The 20,070-nt window shown below is 40.2% G+C and overlaps 1 protein-coding gene across 2 annotated transcripts in view; it reads left to right on the forward strand.

Moving 5' to 3' along the window:
* Positions 1-11,582: 11,582 nt before the first annotated feature.
* The window catches only part of vegfc (vascular endothelial growth factor c), a 46,898-nt gene continuing 38,410 nt past the window's right edge, over positions 11,583-20,070 (forward strand). Inside the window, exon 1 of one of the 2 annotated variants that reach the window (XM_020637764.3) lies at positions 11,583-12,017. In XM_020637764.3, coding sequence (XP_020493420.1) covers positions 11,901-12,017 — 117 coding nt within the window. In that variant the 5' untranslated portion in view covers positions 11,583-11,900. The remainder of the gene's footprint in view (positions 12,018-20,070) is intronic. The other variant, XM_020637763.3, reaches the window with a different exon arrangement.

Below are 20,070 nucleotides of genomic sequence, written 5' to 3' on the forward strand. Positions count from 1 at the left end.
GAGTGTCAGAAGATGATGTGGCTAGAATCAGATTCAAATCTGTCCTTTAGGCCTATGCGTAACGGAAGTATATTTTAGGCCTACTATATATTTTTCCTATTTGATAATTTTTACTTTCCCTTAAAGATTCTCAAAAGTGACTCAATGTTTGGTAGGAATTTCCTTTTTTTTTGCCATAAAGTTGAAAAATATGTAATCAAAACAAATAAATATGTATAGCCTATATATGCAACAGCCTTTCTTGACCAACCAGGAGGGCGGTTCCATAAGTGTGTGACGTCACGTGAAAGCTATGAACACTGTGGCAATTTTGCACATGGATTAGACTTTTATTTTTAGAAATGCATAGGCAAAGAAGGTACACTGAGTCTGTCTGCACACTGTAATTTGAATGAAGACATACATGACACTGTATCGAATATGGCCAGTAGGTGGCGGCAAAGTCCACTTTAATAAACCCATGTCTGCGATAACAAGGAGGTCATTGAGGAGTGAAAATGGTTTTAAATGTCATTATATTCAACCACACTAAAAGGTACTGGGTTGTTTCTATAAACACAGTGCTGGGTCAAAGTGTTTAATTAGACCCAGTCAGTGGGTCTAATTAATTAATTAATTTTCCTGCTTCATTGTTGTACTGGATCTAACGTCTAAGAAGGGGTTAAAGTTGGCTATTGTTGGCCAATAATATGCAATATATGAAATCAGAGAGTTTACATCTGCTTTGGTTGGACTCTTCAAAGCCTGAAAAGCCCAGATTGGGTGTACATTTAATTCAGTTAAGATAAGATGTGAATAAATGTATACACTATTTATTTTCTTTTTGAATATTTAGTGGAAATTGTGTTCAGTACAGATTGTATAAAGCATTAATCATTCCTCAAGTCAAAAGTGTATTTGTGGAAATCCACCCGGCAATCTGATAGATTTCAGGATATCGATGTTTAGTCTTCTATACTTGTGCCAAATCCAGGATCCAAAAATGTGTTACAACCTCCAGCACTGTATGTTTTTAACTTTAAAGAGGCCGAACTCTGACTGACTGCTGTTGAATGTCTCAGTTTTCATAATGTCCTATATGACCTTAGGTCTGCTCAAGCTTCTGTTGTAACACATTCAAAATCCACAAAGATGTGACATTTATAATCATACTCACTTCTGTTGCTTAAAGGGTAACTCTGTTTTGTTTTGTTTTTTACATGGGCCTCATTCATTCATATTCTTTACTTTTTGTTTGTGATCAAACATTTATTTCAACATTTGCTTCCAACGACAAACAACCATTTTTTTAGCAGCTGTTAGACCTGCTAACAAAAGGCGTAAAGGTATAATAATTTATGTAGAATTTGGTTTCTAATGTTAACATTAAAATATGTAGATTAATAATAATATATTTTATTGTTGAATACTTGCATTATGTCAAATATTTCCAACAGTTATCAAAACAAGAGAAATCTGTCATTTTATAGTTGTAACAGTCCGCGTCTTGTTGGCAGCCGCCATGATGAGCCGCCATGACAGACACGAAATGTTGATCGTTGCCAAGGAAACACCAGATGTTACGTCAGAGTAGCAGAGAACTCCCATGATACCCCGCAAGCCTCAACGTCATCTTATCTTATTGTTTTGATTGAGAGCCCCCTGGCGACGGATTTTACATACTGTGCGTTTAAAGGAGCAGTATGTAACTCTGACACCTAGCATTTAAAATGGGTACTGCAGGCACAATTCAGAACAATGGAGGGAGCTGTCTCCCCCCCTCCACCCTACAGTTTACGTGCACATAGGTTGCCATGTTGCGGACACTGAAGCTTCAGTGTTTGGCCTGCTCTACATCGGTCTTGAAACCTTTCCTTTAACCTCTCTTCATCTTATTAGAAACATGCAGAGGCTTTGAAGATCGAGTAGAATCAATTTTATCAATCAGGCCCGCTGCTCGCTTCCATCGCTGCAACACCTTTTAGAAACTGAACAAAAATGTGAGAAATGCTCTATTGTTGTTGATTTGTGTGACTCGCCTTTGCAGAAACACTTCATTTTTTGTTGAGGTGGAGGGGAAGTGGAACACCAGAATGTCTCAGACTGAGGACCTGCCTCTGTATGATATTTCCTTTGATAACATTGTGTGAGCCCAGCGTCTAACACTGATTCCCATTGTTCCAGGAGACCAAATGGAAAACAGACATCATAGCTGAGAATGTGCACACTCGTAGAAAACCTTGAAAACCTTTGTTTTGGGTCAAAGAAAACAATTCGCCTCATTTATCCTGGTGAGTCAGAGGAATATTTTTCACATTTTAGCTCTGTTGAGTCACTGATGGTGCAGCGTATCACAGCTGTTCAGTTCATCCCACCTGTTTTCCTCTGGGTTTACAGGCTTCACGTCAAGGCAAAAAAAAAACATACAAAAATAAAGTGAATGAATGTCGCTCATCAAGGTCAGAGTGATATTGTGTTACAGAAGTGGGAATGTAAAGGTCAACATTTATAATAATAACTCTTTTCCAAGGAAAAACTTTTAACAGAGGAGACATTATAAATAAAAAACTGAATTACTGTTCCTAAGAATCATTTTTCAATTCTATATTTTTCTTTTGACTTTATTTTACATAATTTCAAATCTACATTTTAACAAAATTCTCTGTATTTTTTTACATTTTTGAAACAAGCTTATTTCTTTTTTCATTTAATTTCTTCTTTAGATTTGTTGCATCAGAGAGAAATATCCATCCATCCATTATCAATACCACTTTTTCCTGTTTTCAGTCACCACGGGCAGGAGCAGATCCCAGCTGTCATTGAGTGAGAGGCGGGGTTACAACCTGGACTGTTCGCCAATCAATCACATTGCTGCACATCTAGAGACAGACAACCAGCCACTCTCACATTCACACCTATGGGGAAATTTACAGTCACCAATTAACCAAACAAGCATGTCTTTGGACTGTGGGAGGAAGCAGGAGTACCTGGAGAGAACCCACGCATGCACGGGGAGAACATGCAAACTCCCCACAGAGAGACTCCTGTCCCGACGGGGATTCGAACCGTGAAACTCCTCGCTGTGAGGCATCAGTTCTAACCAATGCACATCAGTAACAGTAGAAGAAAAAAACAATTGATTTAAAAACACAGCAATTCTAACAAGTGATCGGAGGTTTCCAGGTAATACTTATCGAGCAATAAAAGTCCATTAACAAGTGCTTTACAAACTCCTTTGAGACTGACTTGTTGAGGTTAAGAAGTATTGTTCCTTTATTTGTGTAAATGTGCCTTCATCCTGAGAATCTCTGCTGTGACAGTAAACAGGGGACTGAACTTGCGTCTCTGAGGGGCCACAGGATGCTGTTTATAAAAGCAGCAGGTGTTTTTCTGGCATTGTCCCTCTCACACACACACACACACACACACACACACACACACACACACACACACACACACACACACACACACACACGGACACACACACACACACACACACACACACACACACACACACACACAGACTCACACAGAGCAGGTGTTGTTTGTCAGAGTAATTTTGTTTTTACGATTTCAATGTCGCTCATTGTGTCGCATTTGACAAAACACTGTCAACAGTGTCCCATACATGTACAAACACACACTCACACAAACAGATTCAAATTACTCCACTGTGACTCCTCCACATGTCAGAGAAAATTCCTCAAATTCTTGGACATTGTTTTCCTGTTGTCGGTTTGTGTCACTTCCACATTTCTTCACCCGGGTTTGACCACCGTTTTAGCTGTTTTTGAAAGAGACTGAAGTTAATACTGATGCCTCTTTATGACCTACAAATACATTCAAGACCATCAGCAACAAGAACTATAATTCTTTAAAGGTGTTTTTAATGCCAGAAATCGCTGCTTTGGGTGAGGTGTCAGACGAGGCGATAAACACCACGCTGCTTACACGGCCCTGTTTGAAAAATGTTCACACTAAAGAATTATGGTTAATTGCTTTAAAATAGGATGAATTATTAAGAAAACACCACTTAAACATGTCCAGGACAAGATCAGCAAAGAGAGAAACAATTTTGTCCAAAGGGGTTGCCAAAATCAAAAACTCAATAAGTTCCAGCAGCTTTAAAAGACCAATTTCACAGTTTTATTAAAGTATCTTCCACACAATGTTGCTTATGTCCCAGTGTGACATTTAGTTTTATAGGAAGAAGATCTGAGATCGTCACAGACGATAATCAGAAGATGTTTGTTTCAGTCCTGAGACGCAACATCATGGTCTCATAACTATTTTCTTATTCTTTTTGCTTTATAAGTCAATTTAAGATCTCATTATATAAAAAGAATGATACATTTAAGGGCGTTTGCACAACTCAACTGTTTGGTTCAGTTCAAACAAACTTGAGTCCATTTACAGAGTTAGTGCAGTCTCTTTGTGCTGATGTGAAAGCTCTCAATCAAACCCTGGTGAGGACCAAACAAACGTACCAAGACCACTTGAAAAGGTGGGTCTCAGTCCGCTTTTTCCCGACTGTGGTGCGATTCGTCTGAAGTAAGAACATGAATCGACCTTGATCCGACCGTACTGCAGGAATGAACCACCGTGGGTCCTCTCCATCATCATTGCTGAACGTGTTAAAGACCACAGGCAGACCTGATGGATCTTCTGAAACTATTCGATGGATAAGGAGGTCATGGTTCAGGAGGATTAACATGCTCCTTCTCCTGAACTATCATGATAAGCACCTTTGGCGACTCCAGAACATCAACATATTATTTTTGAGCTGCAGTTGCTCCTCGTTTTCAACCAGCCAGCAGGAGTCAACTAGTCTTTCTTTACTTCAGGGACTTTTGCTGCAAGAAATTCTGTCCAATTCTAGAGCATTTTCCTCACGCTTCACAAATTATGGTCGATTTTGGAATTGGATTTGGAAAATCTTTATGGTACCCCAGGGGCAATTTGGTTTGTAACAGAGGTCTATACAGGCAACACATCCTAAAAACAGCACAAAGACATCAATACATACACATAGAAACTTAACTCCCATGGATATAATCATGATGGATGTGAGTGAGATAAGGGACACAAAGACCAACAGAACATAGTAAAAGTGGACAGACAACAATACAGCTTATTTAAAGCTTATTAAGTGAACCTCCTCCCTGTCTGCAGAAATTTAACTCTGCATGCAGGGGGTGCTGAGGGTCCTCCAAGATGGTCTTTGCCTTCCGAGTGGCTCTTACTTAAAAAATACAGCCAAGATCATGCAAGACAATGCTGACAACCTTTTGGCAAAGTTTGACAATAACCCCCAGCCTGTTTTTGTTAACGATGCTGAAGTTAACAAACGAGCAGATCATCAAAAAAGTTAAAATGGACTCAATAAAAGATGAAGAAAACATTTTCAGAAGAGATTTGTCAACATTAAAACTCCTCAGTTTTCTCAAGAAGAACAGTTTCTGATTGGCAGATGGCTTCAGTGTTAGCATCAAAGGGCACATTGTAAATGTCCTTGAGTAAACACAGACCAAACTTGAGGTTATTAACAAGGTAAATTTGTCCATGTTTTGGACCAAAACAAACAAACTATAGGTTTGAAAACGACTCAAGTGAAACGTGAGACACTGAAACATGTTGGCGACTGTTGGTGGCCTCCAGAAGGAGCTGAGACACAGAATGAGAACTGAGTTTGACCCACAAAGACTAAAGACCTGGTGGTTTATCCTCGGTGTGTGTGTGTGTGTGTGCGTGTGTGTGTGTGTGTGTGTGTGTGTGTGTGTGTGTGTGCGCGTGCGTGCGTGCGTGTGGGTGCTTTGGTGTCCCGTGCTCCTCATTAGACAAACAGGGATTACTGTTTAGCTTTGCATTGTTTTGATTGGCCTGTGCCTCAGAGGTCAACGGTCAGGACAGGCCCAGTGTTTGTAGATCACATATCACCGTGACAACAAGTACGAATGTAGCCTGCAGTATCCAGAAACAAAGATCCATACATATCTACAGAGGAATTTACGTTACATTTCATGATCACTGACTGACTCTCTAGATTCTCCACATTTCAGATTCAGATTCAGACAACTTTATTTATCCCAGATAGGAAATTCAGTTTTACAGTTCACCAAGTTACATCTAAACAAAACAAACACATCCACAGCAGCATTCAGAGAGACACTGACAACAGATCTGTTGTGAGGAGGCAAGTCATAAAAGACCATTCCTCCTGTCTAAAGCATCAAACTCCATCCCCAAAAAGAGTCGTGTTACTTGGCAGAAAATGGGAGAATCTGCACCTGCCTCCATCTGATGGCTGGATGGTATTATTAAAAGCGATGGGAATGAGCTAATTTGTGTTCTGTGAGGCAAATTTACAGATTTTTCAATAAAGTCTAGTGTCTCTGATAAAGAAATGTAAGAGTTTTTTCTGTGAAAACATCTTCCTTCAACAAGTGTCCCAGTATGGATTCTTTCTCTAACATCATTAGACACTTTGGACAACACTCTGAGGCTTGATTATTTATAGCTAAGGCATCCTTCATTTTCAGGATCCTCCCATTCTTGGTAAAAATCTCCAAATACTGAAAATGTCTTGATAAATAACAATATTGATCACTAAAATTTGTTTTAATGTGATCATAATTTATTCTATTTATGCTGACCTACTTTACAGTTTCTAAGGGAACTGCTTAATATTTGCCTTTTCCCTCTGTGGGAAGTTTAGACCACCGGAACTGAACAACAATGGGCAGGGTGGTATGAGGGTGATTTGTTAGTGTGTGTTTGTATGTGTGTGTGTTTGTATGTGTGTGTGTCTGTTGGGGAGGGGGTTAAGTTATATTTCAAAGGATCTAGTGATAGTCTAAATGGTTCTTCTTCCATTTTTCTTCCCTCAGTCCATGTGTTTATGTTTATGTTTGTCCATCCATTCATATTAGGGCGGCAACAAACCGGTTCCCATATCTGATATCAGTCCAATACTGACTCATATAGCTTATTGGGTATCAGCGACAATGGGCCCAATCAAAGAGATGCTATTCTGTGTTTACAACAAGTACGTGAGCGTATGTCACTGTTATTAGTGAGTTGGTAGGCCGGTGCATCAGAGCCAACATGGAACGTGACTCTACAGAAAAAAGCAACTACATCAAAATATGTGATGTGAATCTCAGGTCTTATCTCCCTCCAATAGTGGCAATCACAGGGAAACTCGCGACACATCGTTATTTGGTGTCAGTGTCACTTTTTATCCGATTCACTTTTCACTGCTGTCCAACACTATCCCCCTAGCTTCTTCTTCTGTTTCCTGCTTTCAACCTCTCCTTCCAATTAACATCTAACCATGTTTCCTATATTCATGCCATGAGCGCCACCGTGAGGAGTCATAAAAAATAAAGCGGAGAGTCAAATCATTTGTTGATAATTGTATTGCACGAGTGCAGCTGATGATATATTGCCGTATTGATATTTGATCCCATCCCTAATCAGGCCGTTTTAGATTCATATCAGATGCTTTTCATTTTCTCTTTGGGTTATTCTGTTTTTTATTTTTAAGGCAATAAAAAAAAGATAAATGAGTCGCCATTGACCACCATTAGTCACCCTTCACATAATTTTCACCTCATACCACAAAAACAGCAGAACCTCTGAGCTGCTGCTATTTCAGTGCCAATTTCTCTGTAAGTCATTTCCTGTCCGGAGGGTTTTTTCCCTACCAGTGACCATATAAACACCAGAATAGAAGTCTATTTAGGAGAACACATGAACACTCCAAAGATCATACGACGAAGCAGGATGTAGAGAAGTGGTGATGATTCCCCTTACATGGACCCAAAGAGCGCTACTAAAAGCTTATAAAAACCCTGAAAAGTATTTGTATTTTCTCATAATAATCCTGATGTACATATTCTATAACTATATGTAAAAGGGAAAACACACACACACAGACAAACACACACACACACACACACACACACAGTGGCTGGAGGGAAAGCATGCTAGCGGAGAGATAAGCCTCTTTTGTTAGCTGGTTGACACTTAAGCACCATTAATTAGACCGGGCCACAGGAAACAGGTCAATGACCTAACCAATGAAGTGTGTGTGTGTGTGTGTGTGTGTGTGTGTGTGTGTGTTTGTGTGTGTTAAGATCTGGGTATGTGCGTCTGTGTTACAAAGAGCATTACAAAGGGTTCCTCACTTTCTCACATTTCCAAACAGATTTCAAAGAGAAGCGATTTGAAGCTGTGTTTTTGATTTTAGCTTTGAACTTCGATCTGCTCCGTTTTTCCAGAGTTTAAACCTGGAGCCTTTTTTTAAATGTATTAAATGGCCTTAATGACTTAAAAGTTAGAACTTTTACCAGGTGATTGCCCAGCCAGCAGCAGTGAAACATGCTTTAAAGCCTGCAACATATCGCTCTTTTCAGGCTCCTTTTTCCACAATGCATATGCTGCTCTATACGATTATTCTTTTCAAGTGCTTTTTGAAGTTTTAAGGGTGTTGGGTATGGGCATCTTAAGAACTTAAAGTTAATCATATATACTGATTCTGTGATTTTCTATATTTCACAGATTCAATGAAGGCGTATGAATGTTGGCATTCTGTGGAAGTTTATGCCGGGTTTTTCTCTCCCTGCGTCCCCCCAGCTCTCTGTTACATAAACAAGAAATCTTTGGCTCAACACTGACCTCTTGGTTGGGCAATTAACACACACACACACACACACACACACACACACACACACACACACACACACACACACACACACACACACACACACCCATTTCATTTGAGACTAAAATTTTAGACCCCCCACAGACAGCAAGTCAAGGTTGTGCACTGTGAGAGCCAGTCTCATGTGTGTGTGTGTGTGTGTGTGTGTGTATGTGTGTATATGTGTTTCCTAATTGGAATGCATTTGTTCGTGCAATCACAGACGTCTGTGGAATTTGAGCTGATATGAAAATAATTGCTGGACTTTGGCTCGCTCATACGTTCGTAACGAGCGTTGTGTTTTCACAGAGTCAGAAGTGAAACACAAGCTGCTTCAGTGTTTGTTACAACCTGTTCACAGGATGTTTTTATGTTTTTCACTCAGTCTGCCTTTTACTGACTGCTAAAGTTACCGCTGGTGTCAGCTCGTGTGTTATCAATGCTTTAAAAAGTGTGTGGACCTCCATTCAGTCCTGAGGTTGGCTTGAGCTGCCCCCCCCCCCCTCCCCATTTTCATTGGCTTGTCCAAGTACTCCTTAAGTGTGTGTTGTCAATTTGATTATTTTACTGATCGAGACGGAGCCTCCGGGATCTGGAATCATAAATATCAAACAATAGATTTTTATGATTCCAGATCGGGCTGTCTCTGATGGAATAGCCAATCAAAGCAGACCGGGAAGAGTCACCAACAAAATGTTACAGTAAGGACTTTTACGGCTCACAAACATGGCAGCGAACACAACACCACTTTGTCCCGAGCCAAAGAGGATTATTGAAAAAGAAGAGCAGCTTGTGGAATTATGGAAACAACACAAGAGGCTTCATGAAATGATTCATGAATGATGACATACTTTTGTCAGCAATTTTGTTTCGTTTTTACTGTCATTATAAAAAAAATATTTTTGGGGAAACATCCTTTAAAAACACTTGTAAAATTGAAGAATCCTTGAATCCATTTCATTCTCTCATTTACAGGAGCTGAAAGACAAGCTTGACCTCTTCTAACATCTTAACGTTGACTTTATAAACAACCACATGGGAGAACATTTCTCTTTGCTTTTTGTCTGAACTATGGAAGCCCTGAGCAGACATGCACCAAAAGTGAGTTTGTTTGAAATAATTAGTTTGTCTGAATGACCTCAGCTCCATGTTGTTTCCTCTAAAACCTCCTCAGTTTAATCCAAACAGAGGAGAACAGTCCATTCAGGTTTTCTGTGTGTGTGTGTGTGTGTGTGTGTGTGTGTTTGTGAGTGTGTGTGTGTGTGTTTCTTGTAATACTTTGGAATGCCGGCCATGCTGAAGGATTTCGTATCCCTTAAATATCACAGTGGTCTCACACACACACACACACACACACACACACACACACACACACACACACACACACACACACACACACTCATTCTTCAGTATAACAGAGTCTTGGCAACTTGGAAAATAGAGAGAAACCCCCTGCTTAGCGCGACTTTTCATGTGTGTGGGTGTGTGTGTGTGTGTGTGTGTGTGTGTGTGTGTGTGTGTGTGTGTGTGTGTGTGTGTGTGTGTGTGTGTGTGTGTGTGTGTGTTCGCCCCACAGCCTAAGGCCTGTTGTATTACCCTGTCTCTTCATCTGAACTTGCTCATGCTGCGCTCTGGCTTCACCATCGCAGCCCTGACTGTCCAACTTTGTAATAATAATCTCTGAAATGTCCATAAAACACGGGAGACATTTTGGTCGTTTCATAAAATGTGAAGGAGGCCAAACAATATCAGATGAACATAAAACAAGTCTAAATATTCAAAGTTAATGCCTGTTCTTACGTTCTGACACAGAGTTATTTCTCAGTGACAAAGATGGCGCTGCGAAAGGTCTCCTCTGTACATACTGTACTCTCTTGTTAACATAAACTGTTTTGTCAGTAGCTTTAAGGAAGCTGCGGCTATTGGAAGAGAATTGGCTCTTCTGCAAACACATTACACAATTACATTACTGAAGAAATTCAAGAGCCATCTCAGACATATTTCCAAATTTGGAGTAATATCATGAGTTAGAGGCGCTCCCATGAGCTCAGTCGTTTGGTGAGGTGGTTTAAGAACTTGAACTGAGCTGTTTTAAGGCAGTTTTTTTTTTTGGTTCATATTATCGCAGGTCTTAGTCTTGTCTTGTGCAAATTGTGTTGCTCAATGTTGTGACTGTTTTCAACAACCAATATGAACGGTCTAGCCAGCACCAAAGAGGAAGCTGCAAACTAGTAAACAGGACTGCGAAGCAAAGGAACGTGTTCTCCTGTGGAAATTAAGGAGAAACTTCTCCACTCTATACCACGGTGGAGTCGTGGGCAGAAATTGCTGAAGCTCTCAAATTCCCGCTTAATTAACTAGTTTGATATATCATAACCAGGGACATCTCTGTGACAACCGGGTATCTAAATGATTATTTTCTGGATTCTGAGGGCGGCAGCGATTTCTGCCCACGACTAAAAAAAAAAAAAAAAAAAAAAACAAGACATGAAAGAGGCATTCCTCCTCTCTTTCCATTTTACACTTATGAATTGTACATTTCCACCATGGACATGATGCAACAATATGTGAGAGTGTCAGACATAGTCTTTTGAGTCTTTTAAAAAGAATGCTTCAGTGTATAAAGAAGGCATGAGTGTTAAAATATAAAATCTTAGAAAGTGCTGACAGACAGAATACAATCCTTGGAATAAATTATGATGAACCCTGTTTGCCATTTTTTTGTGTGATGTGACTTATTTGGGAACAGCCGATCATAACCTTTCAGCATAGGAAGTTCAATGCCTCAATTTTCAATAGGCCTACATTCCAGTTAACTGTCGATAGAGGGCAGTAGAAAGTATGGATGACTTTCTGCACCTTGTGTGGCTGTTCTTTTAACAGTGGCCAGTTGTGGTCTTTTATTTTGAAGGCAGGTCGTCCGGTTTTCCTGTGATTTTGCGCTTTAACGGTCCGGACGAGACACCGGATTTATGTGTTTCCATATGACCGGACTTTCATTCACAGCGGGGCTCACAAAACACACGCTGCTGTCTGTGAGTGGAGTACCAGACCGAGAGAGAGAGAGAGAAAGAGAGAGAGAGAGAGAGAGAGAGAGAGAGTCCAGATGAAAGTGTGTGATCTGCTGCAGGAGAAGGAGAGGGGAGCGCGCGCACCGGGGAGGGTTTTTTAAATTTTTATGGTTCTCGGATCATAAACTCTCGCGGACTTTATAAACATGCACCTTCTGGGATTATCTCTCTCACTGGCTTATCTCCTGTACTCAAACCTCGCCAGCGACTTCAGCCACAGAGAATATTATGATTACTACGAGCACGAGCAGATGGACGAGCCGGTGAGTGTTTTAGGAAACATGATCTGAAACTTGTCTGATCTGAACCTGGCTGCGTATTCACCTGATTCTGTGAGTGAGAGGCTGCAGGGACCAGCGCTTGATTTGAATGTTTGCTGGAGAAATGTAGGCCAGCTCTAGTTTATTTTAGTGTAGTTTTAGGGGGGTCTAGATTGACGAAAACCCTGATGAATACCTGTTTCATATTTTAGCTCACAGGTGATGGAGGGGGGATACCATGATGTGGTTATTTTACCATTATTTGTTGTGCTTTTTTTTTCACGGGGAGTTTGGTTTGATATCACCGTTGTCCATCACTGCAAATTGAAGTGAAATTAGGAGAATATCAGGAGTGAAGGAAGGAGAGATTGTGGATGCATCCATCCCATTGAGCAGTTGTGAGGATTATGATTTCACCTGAGTTTCACTTTGTTTTCACAGGGGTTCTTCATCTTAAAACCAAGTTTAACATAAAAAAAAGTCGAAGCTGAAATAAGACAGTCAGAATTGGATAGTTGAGCTTTTGCAACTCATGAACCCACATGCTGAAGGTGGAATAAAATCCCATCATATTCATATGGAAAATAGGTCCTCGAAAATGTGTTTATAACCACATGCTGCAACAATTACCTGAAAGACATTTAAAAACCCTCACAAATAATATTTTAATATTAAGGTAGCCTAATATGTGCATACGTGTCAATATCAGCTCAAATGTGGGACACAAAAAATATTTAAAAAAGTTACTCAAACTTACAGAAAATATAATGCAGAAAACAATGCTGAATTTGACTTGACGTCATTATGTAGTTCATCCAGCAGAGGGCATCCTAACTCCAATTTGATACCACACCTTTTTTTTAAACGATACAATCATCGGTATTTTAATGAACAATAGTATCGAAAAGTATGAAGCTTAAAAAAAGTTCTTCAGTCATATTTTTCAACCAACAGCTGCTGCAAGCGAAAGAGAGAGAGCAATGTCTAAATTGCACAAATTCATTGGCAACGTTCCAGTAACGAAACAATGCCAAATATTTGTGCAATTTAAACGGTCTGCAGGAATATGCCTGCATTTTTGTTGCTGTGGTTTCAAAATAGGTATCGATATCATTTTATCTTATAATTCTTTTGATGTTTAAAATTGCGATATCTTAACGGCCCAATAGCTGCGAGTAAAAACAAATCCGTATTCGTTGTTATCCTGTTAGACATTTGCAGTGTGTTTATTTTACTGTGCATGTAGGTTTTAAAAGTCCTGATTAAATTGGATTTATTTAGCCGGCTTTATCTCAAACTGGAAGCTTGTGTCAAGAAGGATGTGGTCTTTGAGAGGGCTGTTAGGTAAAGTGGAAGTTGCTTTTTATTTACATTGTGGAACTTTTAGGATCAAGCTTTTTTGGAAGGTATTAATGAGGTAATAGTTTCACATATGGACAGTTAGTTTCAAGCGATTTTTAACATTAGAATCCTCAGAACGCGCACGCTGGACTCACACACCTGCAGTTTTATCGTTACCATTTCCCAGTGGCGATTCCCACAGACACAGACACGAGATCTCACAGAAACTTGTGTGATCAAACGTGACTACAGAAGTTGACGTACATGGTTCTGCATCGCTGCAGTGACAGAATATACATTATTTTTGGGTTCTGACCCTACTTGTAGACTTTCCGGCCATGGCTAGACAAGTATTTCATTTATTCATTTTTGTAGAGACATTTAGGGCTTGTGACGCCTTTCATACCTCAGTTTCAGAGCGCTTCTCACCGACGCTTATTGTTGCTAGGTTACGTCAGTTAACCCCCACTTCCCTCAGTAATGCCCATTTGGTTAGTTTTATAGCTCTGTGTGATTAATATTCGTTTTTATTTAAGGGAATCTCACCAAGAAAACATGAAAAAAATGCAAATGAATCGTGTCCATCAACCGCACAGACAAAATGTTAGTTAATGCAGACAAATACCCGATAAAACTCTGAAGAAGTTGTACAGTTCCCTTGTTTGTGTTTGTGTGTGTGTGTGTGTGTGTGTGTGTGTGTGTGTGTGTGTGTGTGTGTGTGTGTGTGTGTTTGTTTGTATAGTGTGTGTGTGTGTGTGTGTGTGTGTGTGTGTGTGTGTGTTTGTTTGTATAGTGTGTGTGTGTGTGTGTGTGTGTGTGTGTGTGTGTGTTTGGTGCATTAAAGTCAAAAAGAAGATTTGTCTCGGTGCATTTTCCTAACAGATCATAATCGTTTGTTTCGGTGTTCAGGATATCAGATTTTTCTGCTGACTCTGACAATCTGAGATGTCAGAAAAAGATGCAAAAAGTCTGTGTCTATGTTTCACATTATTAACTTTCCGCTTCACACACTGACGGGGCTGAGCTGGTCATTATCCTACTGCCAAGTTTTATAACAAGATTTGGATTGATTCACCATTGAAAACACACTTTTCTTTAATGTCATGCCAGCAGAGCAGATTTAAATTGACCTGAACTGCTAAAGAAAGTGGGCGAGAGAGGAAGGAAAACAGAAAGGGGGGGGGGGGGGGGGACTGAACATTTTCCAGGGGGGAGGATTAGGAGGGAGGGTTTTCAAATTAGCCAGAGAAAAGAGCCAATGAAGGCAGGTGTCACTGGGGTCAAGTGTGTGTGTGTGTGTGTGTGTGTGTGTGTGTGTGTGTGTCTGTGTGTGTGTGTGTGTGTGTGTGTGTGTGTGTGTGTGTGTGTGTGTGTGTGTGTGTGAGTGAGGGGGAATAAGTGCTAAGCAGTAACATGCTGCCATTTGATCTCAGTAAACTCTTAATTGGGATGATGAGTATTTCTCACAGCTCCCGTCTTCCTCCTTTAAAGCTCTCACAGTTTGTTTTTCCGAGGAATTTATCTGATAGCATCTCATCTCTGCTCGCATGTGTCAAAGGATTAAAGCAAAAACCATAATGATTTTTACTTCTGCATGCTGGAAATGGTGCATAAAATTAGTTTTAACACATTTGAATTGTTTTGTTTCATAAAAAAATACTAAAAAGTTGTGTTTCATATTACTTAGCCATCTGCAGAAAAGAGTCTCAGGATCAAGCCATTTCCTGGTTGATCCATACATACACACAACTACACATACACACACACACACCTGCACCTCTTCTCTCTAAATACAGCGGTGTGATCCGCTTCGTCTCTTTCCATTTCTCTTTGCCTGGTTTTGCTGTATTGACAGAAGCTTAATCATTAGCAGCATGTTTTACGAAGACTTATTCCACAGTAATTCTGTAAATGTTCTTTTTCGATATTCCGTTTCGATATTTCATTTCTAGCGCTATGTAAGGCAATGATACAAAACTTAAGATTGCAGAGAGAAACAAAATCACAAGAATGAGACCTCACAGCTCAATCAAGGGACTTACAAGCGGACGTCTCTGTTTCCCTCTGATCTGCAGATCAGGTGTCAAAGCGACCTCCCACACATTACCGAGGGTTGGAGGGCGAGGACTGTACATTAGTGTATCGATTGTGATTGTCCAACTTATAGATATTAGAAACGGTAAAATGGTCGGCAAATATTGTCCATGTAGCCTATTGGAAACACAATATCTCATGTGTCATTATACATTTTTTATGATTTTTTAAATGTTTATTTGCAACATGTCCCGCCTGACATTTTGAATGTTGGTATTTAACTGACGGACAGATGCACCTGATTCCGGCCGAAAGCTGGTAAACACTGGCTAACGTAAACCCTGGTTCAAACCATAGACTTTAAATATTAACGGACAAAGCCTGAGTGACGTCACCCATCTGTTACTGCAGGGGGCTTCGGTCTCATTTGTCACATTATGATTTTAGTTATTCTGTTAGCTGTTTCTGATGTATGGTAAAATAATAAACAAGACTTAAATATATGCGTAGTACTGAATAACCAGATATCAGTGATGCATGTTTTATATATAAACACTTCACAACAGTGACAAAGGAGTTTAACCCTTTCAAAACAAATCTTGTTACTGCACAGTGTCAGTCCTCCTCCTCTCTCCTCGTTCAGTCAGCACTGAAGTGAACAGAGTTTCTGCACATAATTTGCACTACAGGGTCTCTTTTGTATGAACGCAGGGGTGATCTTTGAACTCTGATCTATATATTTGAACTATTTGTAGACATGATTCGATTAACTCAATATACAGTAAATGTGAATGTGAGCTCAGCTGTATTTTGTACCTGAGCGTGACGAGATGAATCTACAGCTGCTGCCACTAGCTGTGTGCGGGGCATTATGATGGGTGACTGCAACATCTCGGATACAGTTCATACTGTTGTGTTGAAGAAAACGCTTTATCATTTTAAAAAGTGCTTCCTTACCTGCATGAAATGTCTTTGCTGAACGTGTTTGACTTTGTTGTGTCATTATCTTTTCAGTGTAGCTTAGTCAAACTTTTGATGACTTGCTGGGGTCCGCCATGATCCTCTGATCGCAGCTTTATTAACACACTGCATCACAAATAACAGAATGTTACGTTGGGACAGCAGGTCCTGGCAGATGTAGTACATCTTTTATGGACAGAAAAATTCTCACCAAGGTTAAATCCTGAAGGTCTACTCACTCTGGTGCAGTCATGGCATTAAATTCGTTTTTATAGCATGAAGTAACTAATTTAAGAGTAACTTTAAACACATATCAGAGTGATGATAACTATCGCAACATAACAGAGTTAAAAGGATTACTTTTAGTTGTAGTTTGATTTTCCAGTTTGGCCAGTATGTCTTCTGTTAACATGGAGGAGGCGGGATTTATGACCAATACTGCAACCAGTCAGCAGGGGGAGCGCTAAATGTCTGGCTTCCCTTCAGGGTCATTGTGCTGTCCATTATCTATACAGTTATGTTGTCACCATTGGGGGACATTTTCTAACAGTGTACAGTCTGCCTTGTTCTCTGAGCTTTAAATGTGTAAACTGTTGTGAATATTTCAGCCTCAGGCAGATACGTGTGGAGCATTGGAATCATTTTGGATGTGTTTTGAGTGAAAAATGAATCAGTGCGCCACAGGAGGTCTTTGTGCAGAACACAAATGACTCAAGTGAGCTTGATCCAAAAATAACAGAACTAAGACGTTTGAGTTCTGACAGGTACTGACTGTACTGCATATGGCACATCAACAACCACAGAGCTGCACATGGTTCAGTCTAGATCCTCATTGACTCATTTGACTTACTACACTTGGCTTGATACGAGGGGGAAAAATCCCCCGTCAGCCTGTCCAATGAGGCCTGTTCAGTGCCATTTGTCTTCATGACTTTCTAGTGGTTCCTCTTTGTTTTCACCTCTCCTCCATGTTTTCATTGGCTGCCACGTCCAGTTTTCATTTTGACCTGTGGGATCTGCTCCAGGACATTGTTTGCGTCATTAGGGTTATGAGTCCTATCAAAGTATCGGCCCTACATCAAATGGTGTTTTGCAATAACAGTTTTGGTGGATGATAATCTTCACTATTACCTAATGAAAGGACTTTTACAACTTCATGCAACACAGTGAATGCCCGAGAGTTTAGACACGGCGGGGTACTTAAATGAGTAATTTGGAAATATGTGTTTTTATTGGCCACCTCTCAGATCCCAGTGCAGTTTTTTGTTGTGAAAGCATTTTGAAACTTTCATCTGTCGTTTGAAAGTTGTTCAACTCAGGAGAGTATTTTAAGACCCTGACACTGCAGTTGGCAATGTTGCAAAAGTTACAGCTACGATCAAGACTTTGATTTTAAACAGCAGATTTGTCCTGTTTAGTTCTTGTTTATTCTACAAACGATATGCTTGTGTGCTTTCAAAAAAGATCCAAATTTGTTTTGTGCTCTCTTGAATCTTTAATCGTCAATTAAACGTCCATTCCTCTTCTTTTCCTGTGCAGAACAGTTTGCCCACGATTTCTGACAACGGTTGTCCTGGCAACAGGGTTGATAAACGTAACAGTAAAGTCTGTGTCTAGTTTAGGTCCTTTTTCCATCAATGTTAAAGAAGAGGCCAGAAACCTTGGCGTTGGCATGGACTCCAGTCTGTCATTAATACTCAGGTGTCCAAAGCGATGCAGCTTTTTTACCATCCCAGATTAGTGTCAAACTAAGGTTAGACCGTTTCTCTTAGTGCTTAGTGTAACTTCCTCCAACTGCAGAGCTCAGTTAGCTGTGCGACTAGCGGTACCATCAGCTGGCTGTGCCAAATGTCCAGCTCTAAGGACAGGGAGTCCCAGCCTCTGCTCAGATCTGTCGTCCAGGCTGGACTGGGTGGAAATCTCACAGCTCGGCTACTGAAACTTAAACGTTACTGTCTGGCTGTAAAACTAAGTCACTCTCCTGTTTGAACAATACATCCACTTCCTCGTCTTCCTCTGACTCTCTCTTCAATAAATTATGAAAATAAAATATATAAAAGAACTCAAAGATAAATAAACTGTTGCACTGAGCCTTAGCGGGCTTCATGTAACCAAAGCGGTGTTGAAAGTGACCAATCATAAGAGGGGCATAGCCAGCTTTGGTCTCTGCCACCAAAATGTCAAAACTTTTTGCGTTTTCATAGGGTTTAGTGATGAGAGCTGGCAGCACATACGTCACCTGCCTCGACCAATAGAAGCTTTGAATTGCAGTAGCCGGTGTTCAACCTGTGCAGTGTAGACGCTGTACATATTTCTAACACAATTTATTGTATTTAAATAGTTTGTACACCAATGTCAAGATTTGGACCTGAAATAATCAACAACACAACTTAATGTCTAAATTCAATGAAGTCTGTTGGTTTAGTTTGTCTACTCTTTCATTCAAAAGTATTTTTCTAGAGCGGCTGGTCGTCTGTTTCGCTGTGATGGTCTGCTACAGGTGCAGCTGACAGTGCTGAGAAGATTGTGATATGTGGAGTCAGAGCACACTCTCCTACACGAACTACACATGAAAACTTAACCCAACCATTGTTTCCTGCCTTATTTGAACTCTTCAAAGCATTCTATGTTATCCTGCCAGTTGTTACATACACAATTGGGATGTATTTCCTGCTAAGTTCATAAAAAAACCCATCTTGGTGCTTTTGTTTTCACATTTGCTTGTTCATGTTGAGTGTTAAACTTTCCAGCTGAGTGCGAGTTGTGTTTCAGAGATGTCTTTTTTACTTTTCCCTCCAGGAAACCTTGATAGAAAGTCTGGCTTTGGGATAAAAAAAACATTCCTCTGAGTGGAAGATGAGTGTTATTTTTGAAATGCAATGATGGCTAGAGGTGATGATGGGTTTAAGGAGGATGGTGTATCTCGCCAAGAAGTTTCCAACATGCGTGTAATCTGTGGATGACCCTGAACTCGGAACCAACGCCAGAATCTCTCTGTCTCGCCAAGTCTCTCTCTCGCTCTCGGTGGGGTTAGGGTTCTCCATCATTCTTACTTCATCATGATGAATGTGACTAAGAATAGAACAGTATTAGTCCACTTTCTTCAGCCTTCAGCGTTACTCAATCACTCCATGATCTCTCATCTCTCGGTTTCTGTTTATTCTGCAGCCTCACCCCTTCTTTCTCTCTCTCCATGTGTATCTCTCGCCCATATTTCACATCCCCCTGGAGTCTGCAGAAGAATGCAGTGTGTCATTAGAAATAATTTGGATGGAATTTTTCTGTGATTTCTCCAAGGACTGTCCAGCTCAATATCACTGCTCTGGCTGAGCAGCCATTGGCTCCAAATACGGATCGTGTGCTCTAAAAATATCATTAAGAAATTAAGAAAAGTTCTCCCAGATTCAAAATAAGTGCTTCCGATTAGCATCTGTTGGACTTTTTCTATATCTGCTGGTTCAAAAGAATGTATTTGTATTAATAAGCTAACCAAAAAGCATTTACCAAAAGTGACACTTAAAGGAGCAATATGTAACTCTGACACCTAGTGTTCAAATTTGGGTACTGCGGTCCAAATTAAAACAGAGAGAGAGCTGTCTCCCCTAATGCTCTTCACTGAGAAACCTTCAAGTTCATTGATCTAGTGCATTGGTTCTCATCCTTTGTTCCTTTCTTTTGGAGCCAGCCTCAAGTGGACGCTGGAGGAACTGCATTTTTTTCA

The sequence above is a fragment of the Labrus bergylta genome, chromosome 1, assembly GCF_963930695.1.
Source record: "Labrus bergylta chromosome 1, fLabBer1.1, whole genome shotgun sequence".
Lineage (NCBI taxonomy): Eukaryota > Metazoa > Chordata > Actinopteri > Labriformes > Labridae > Labrus > Labrus bergylta.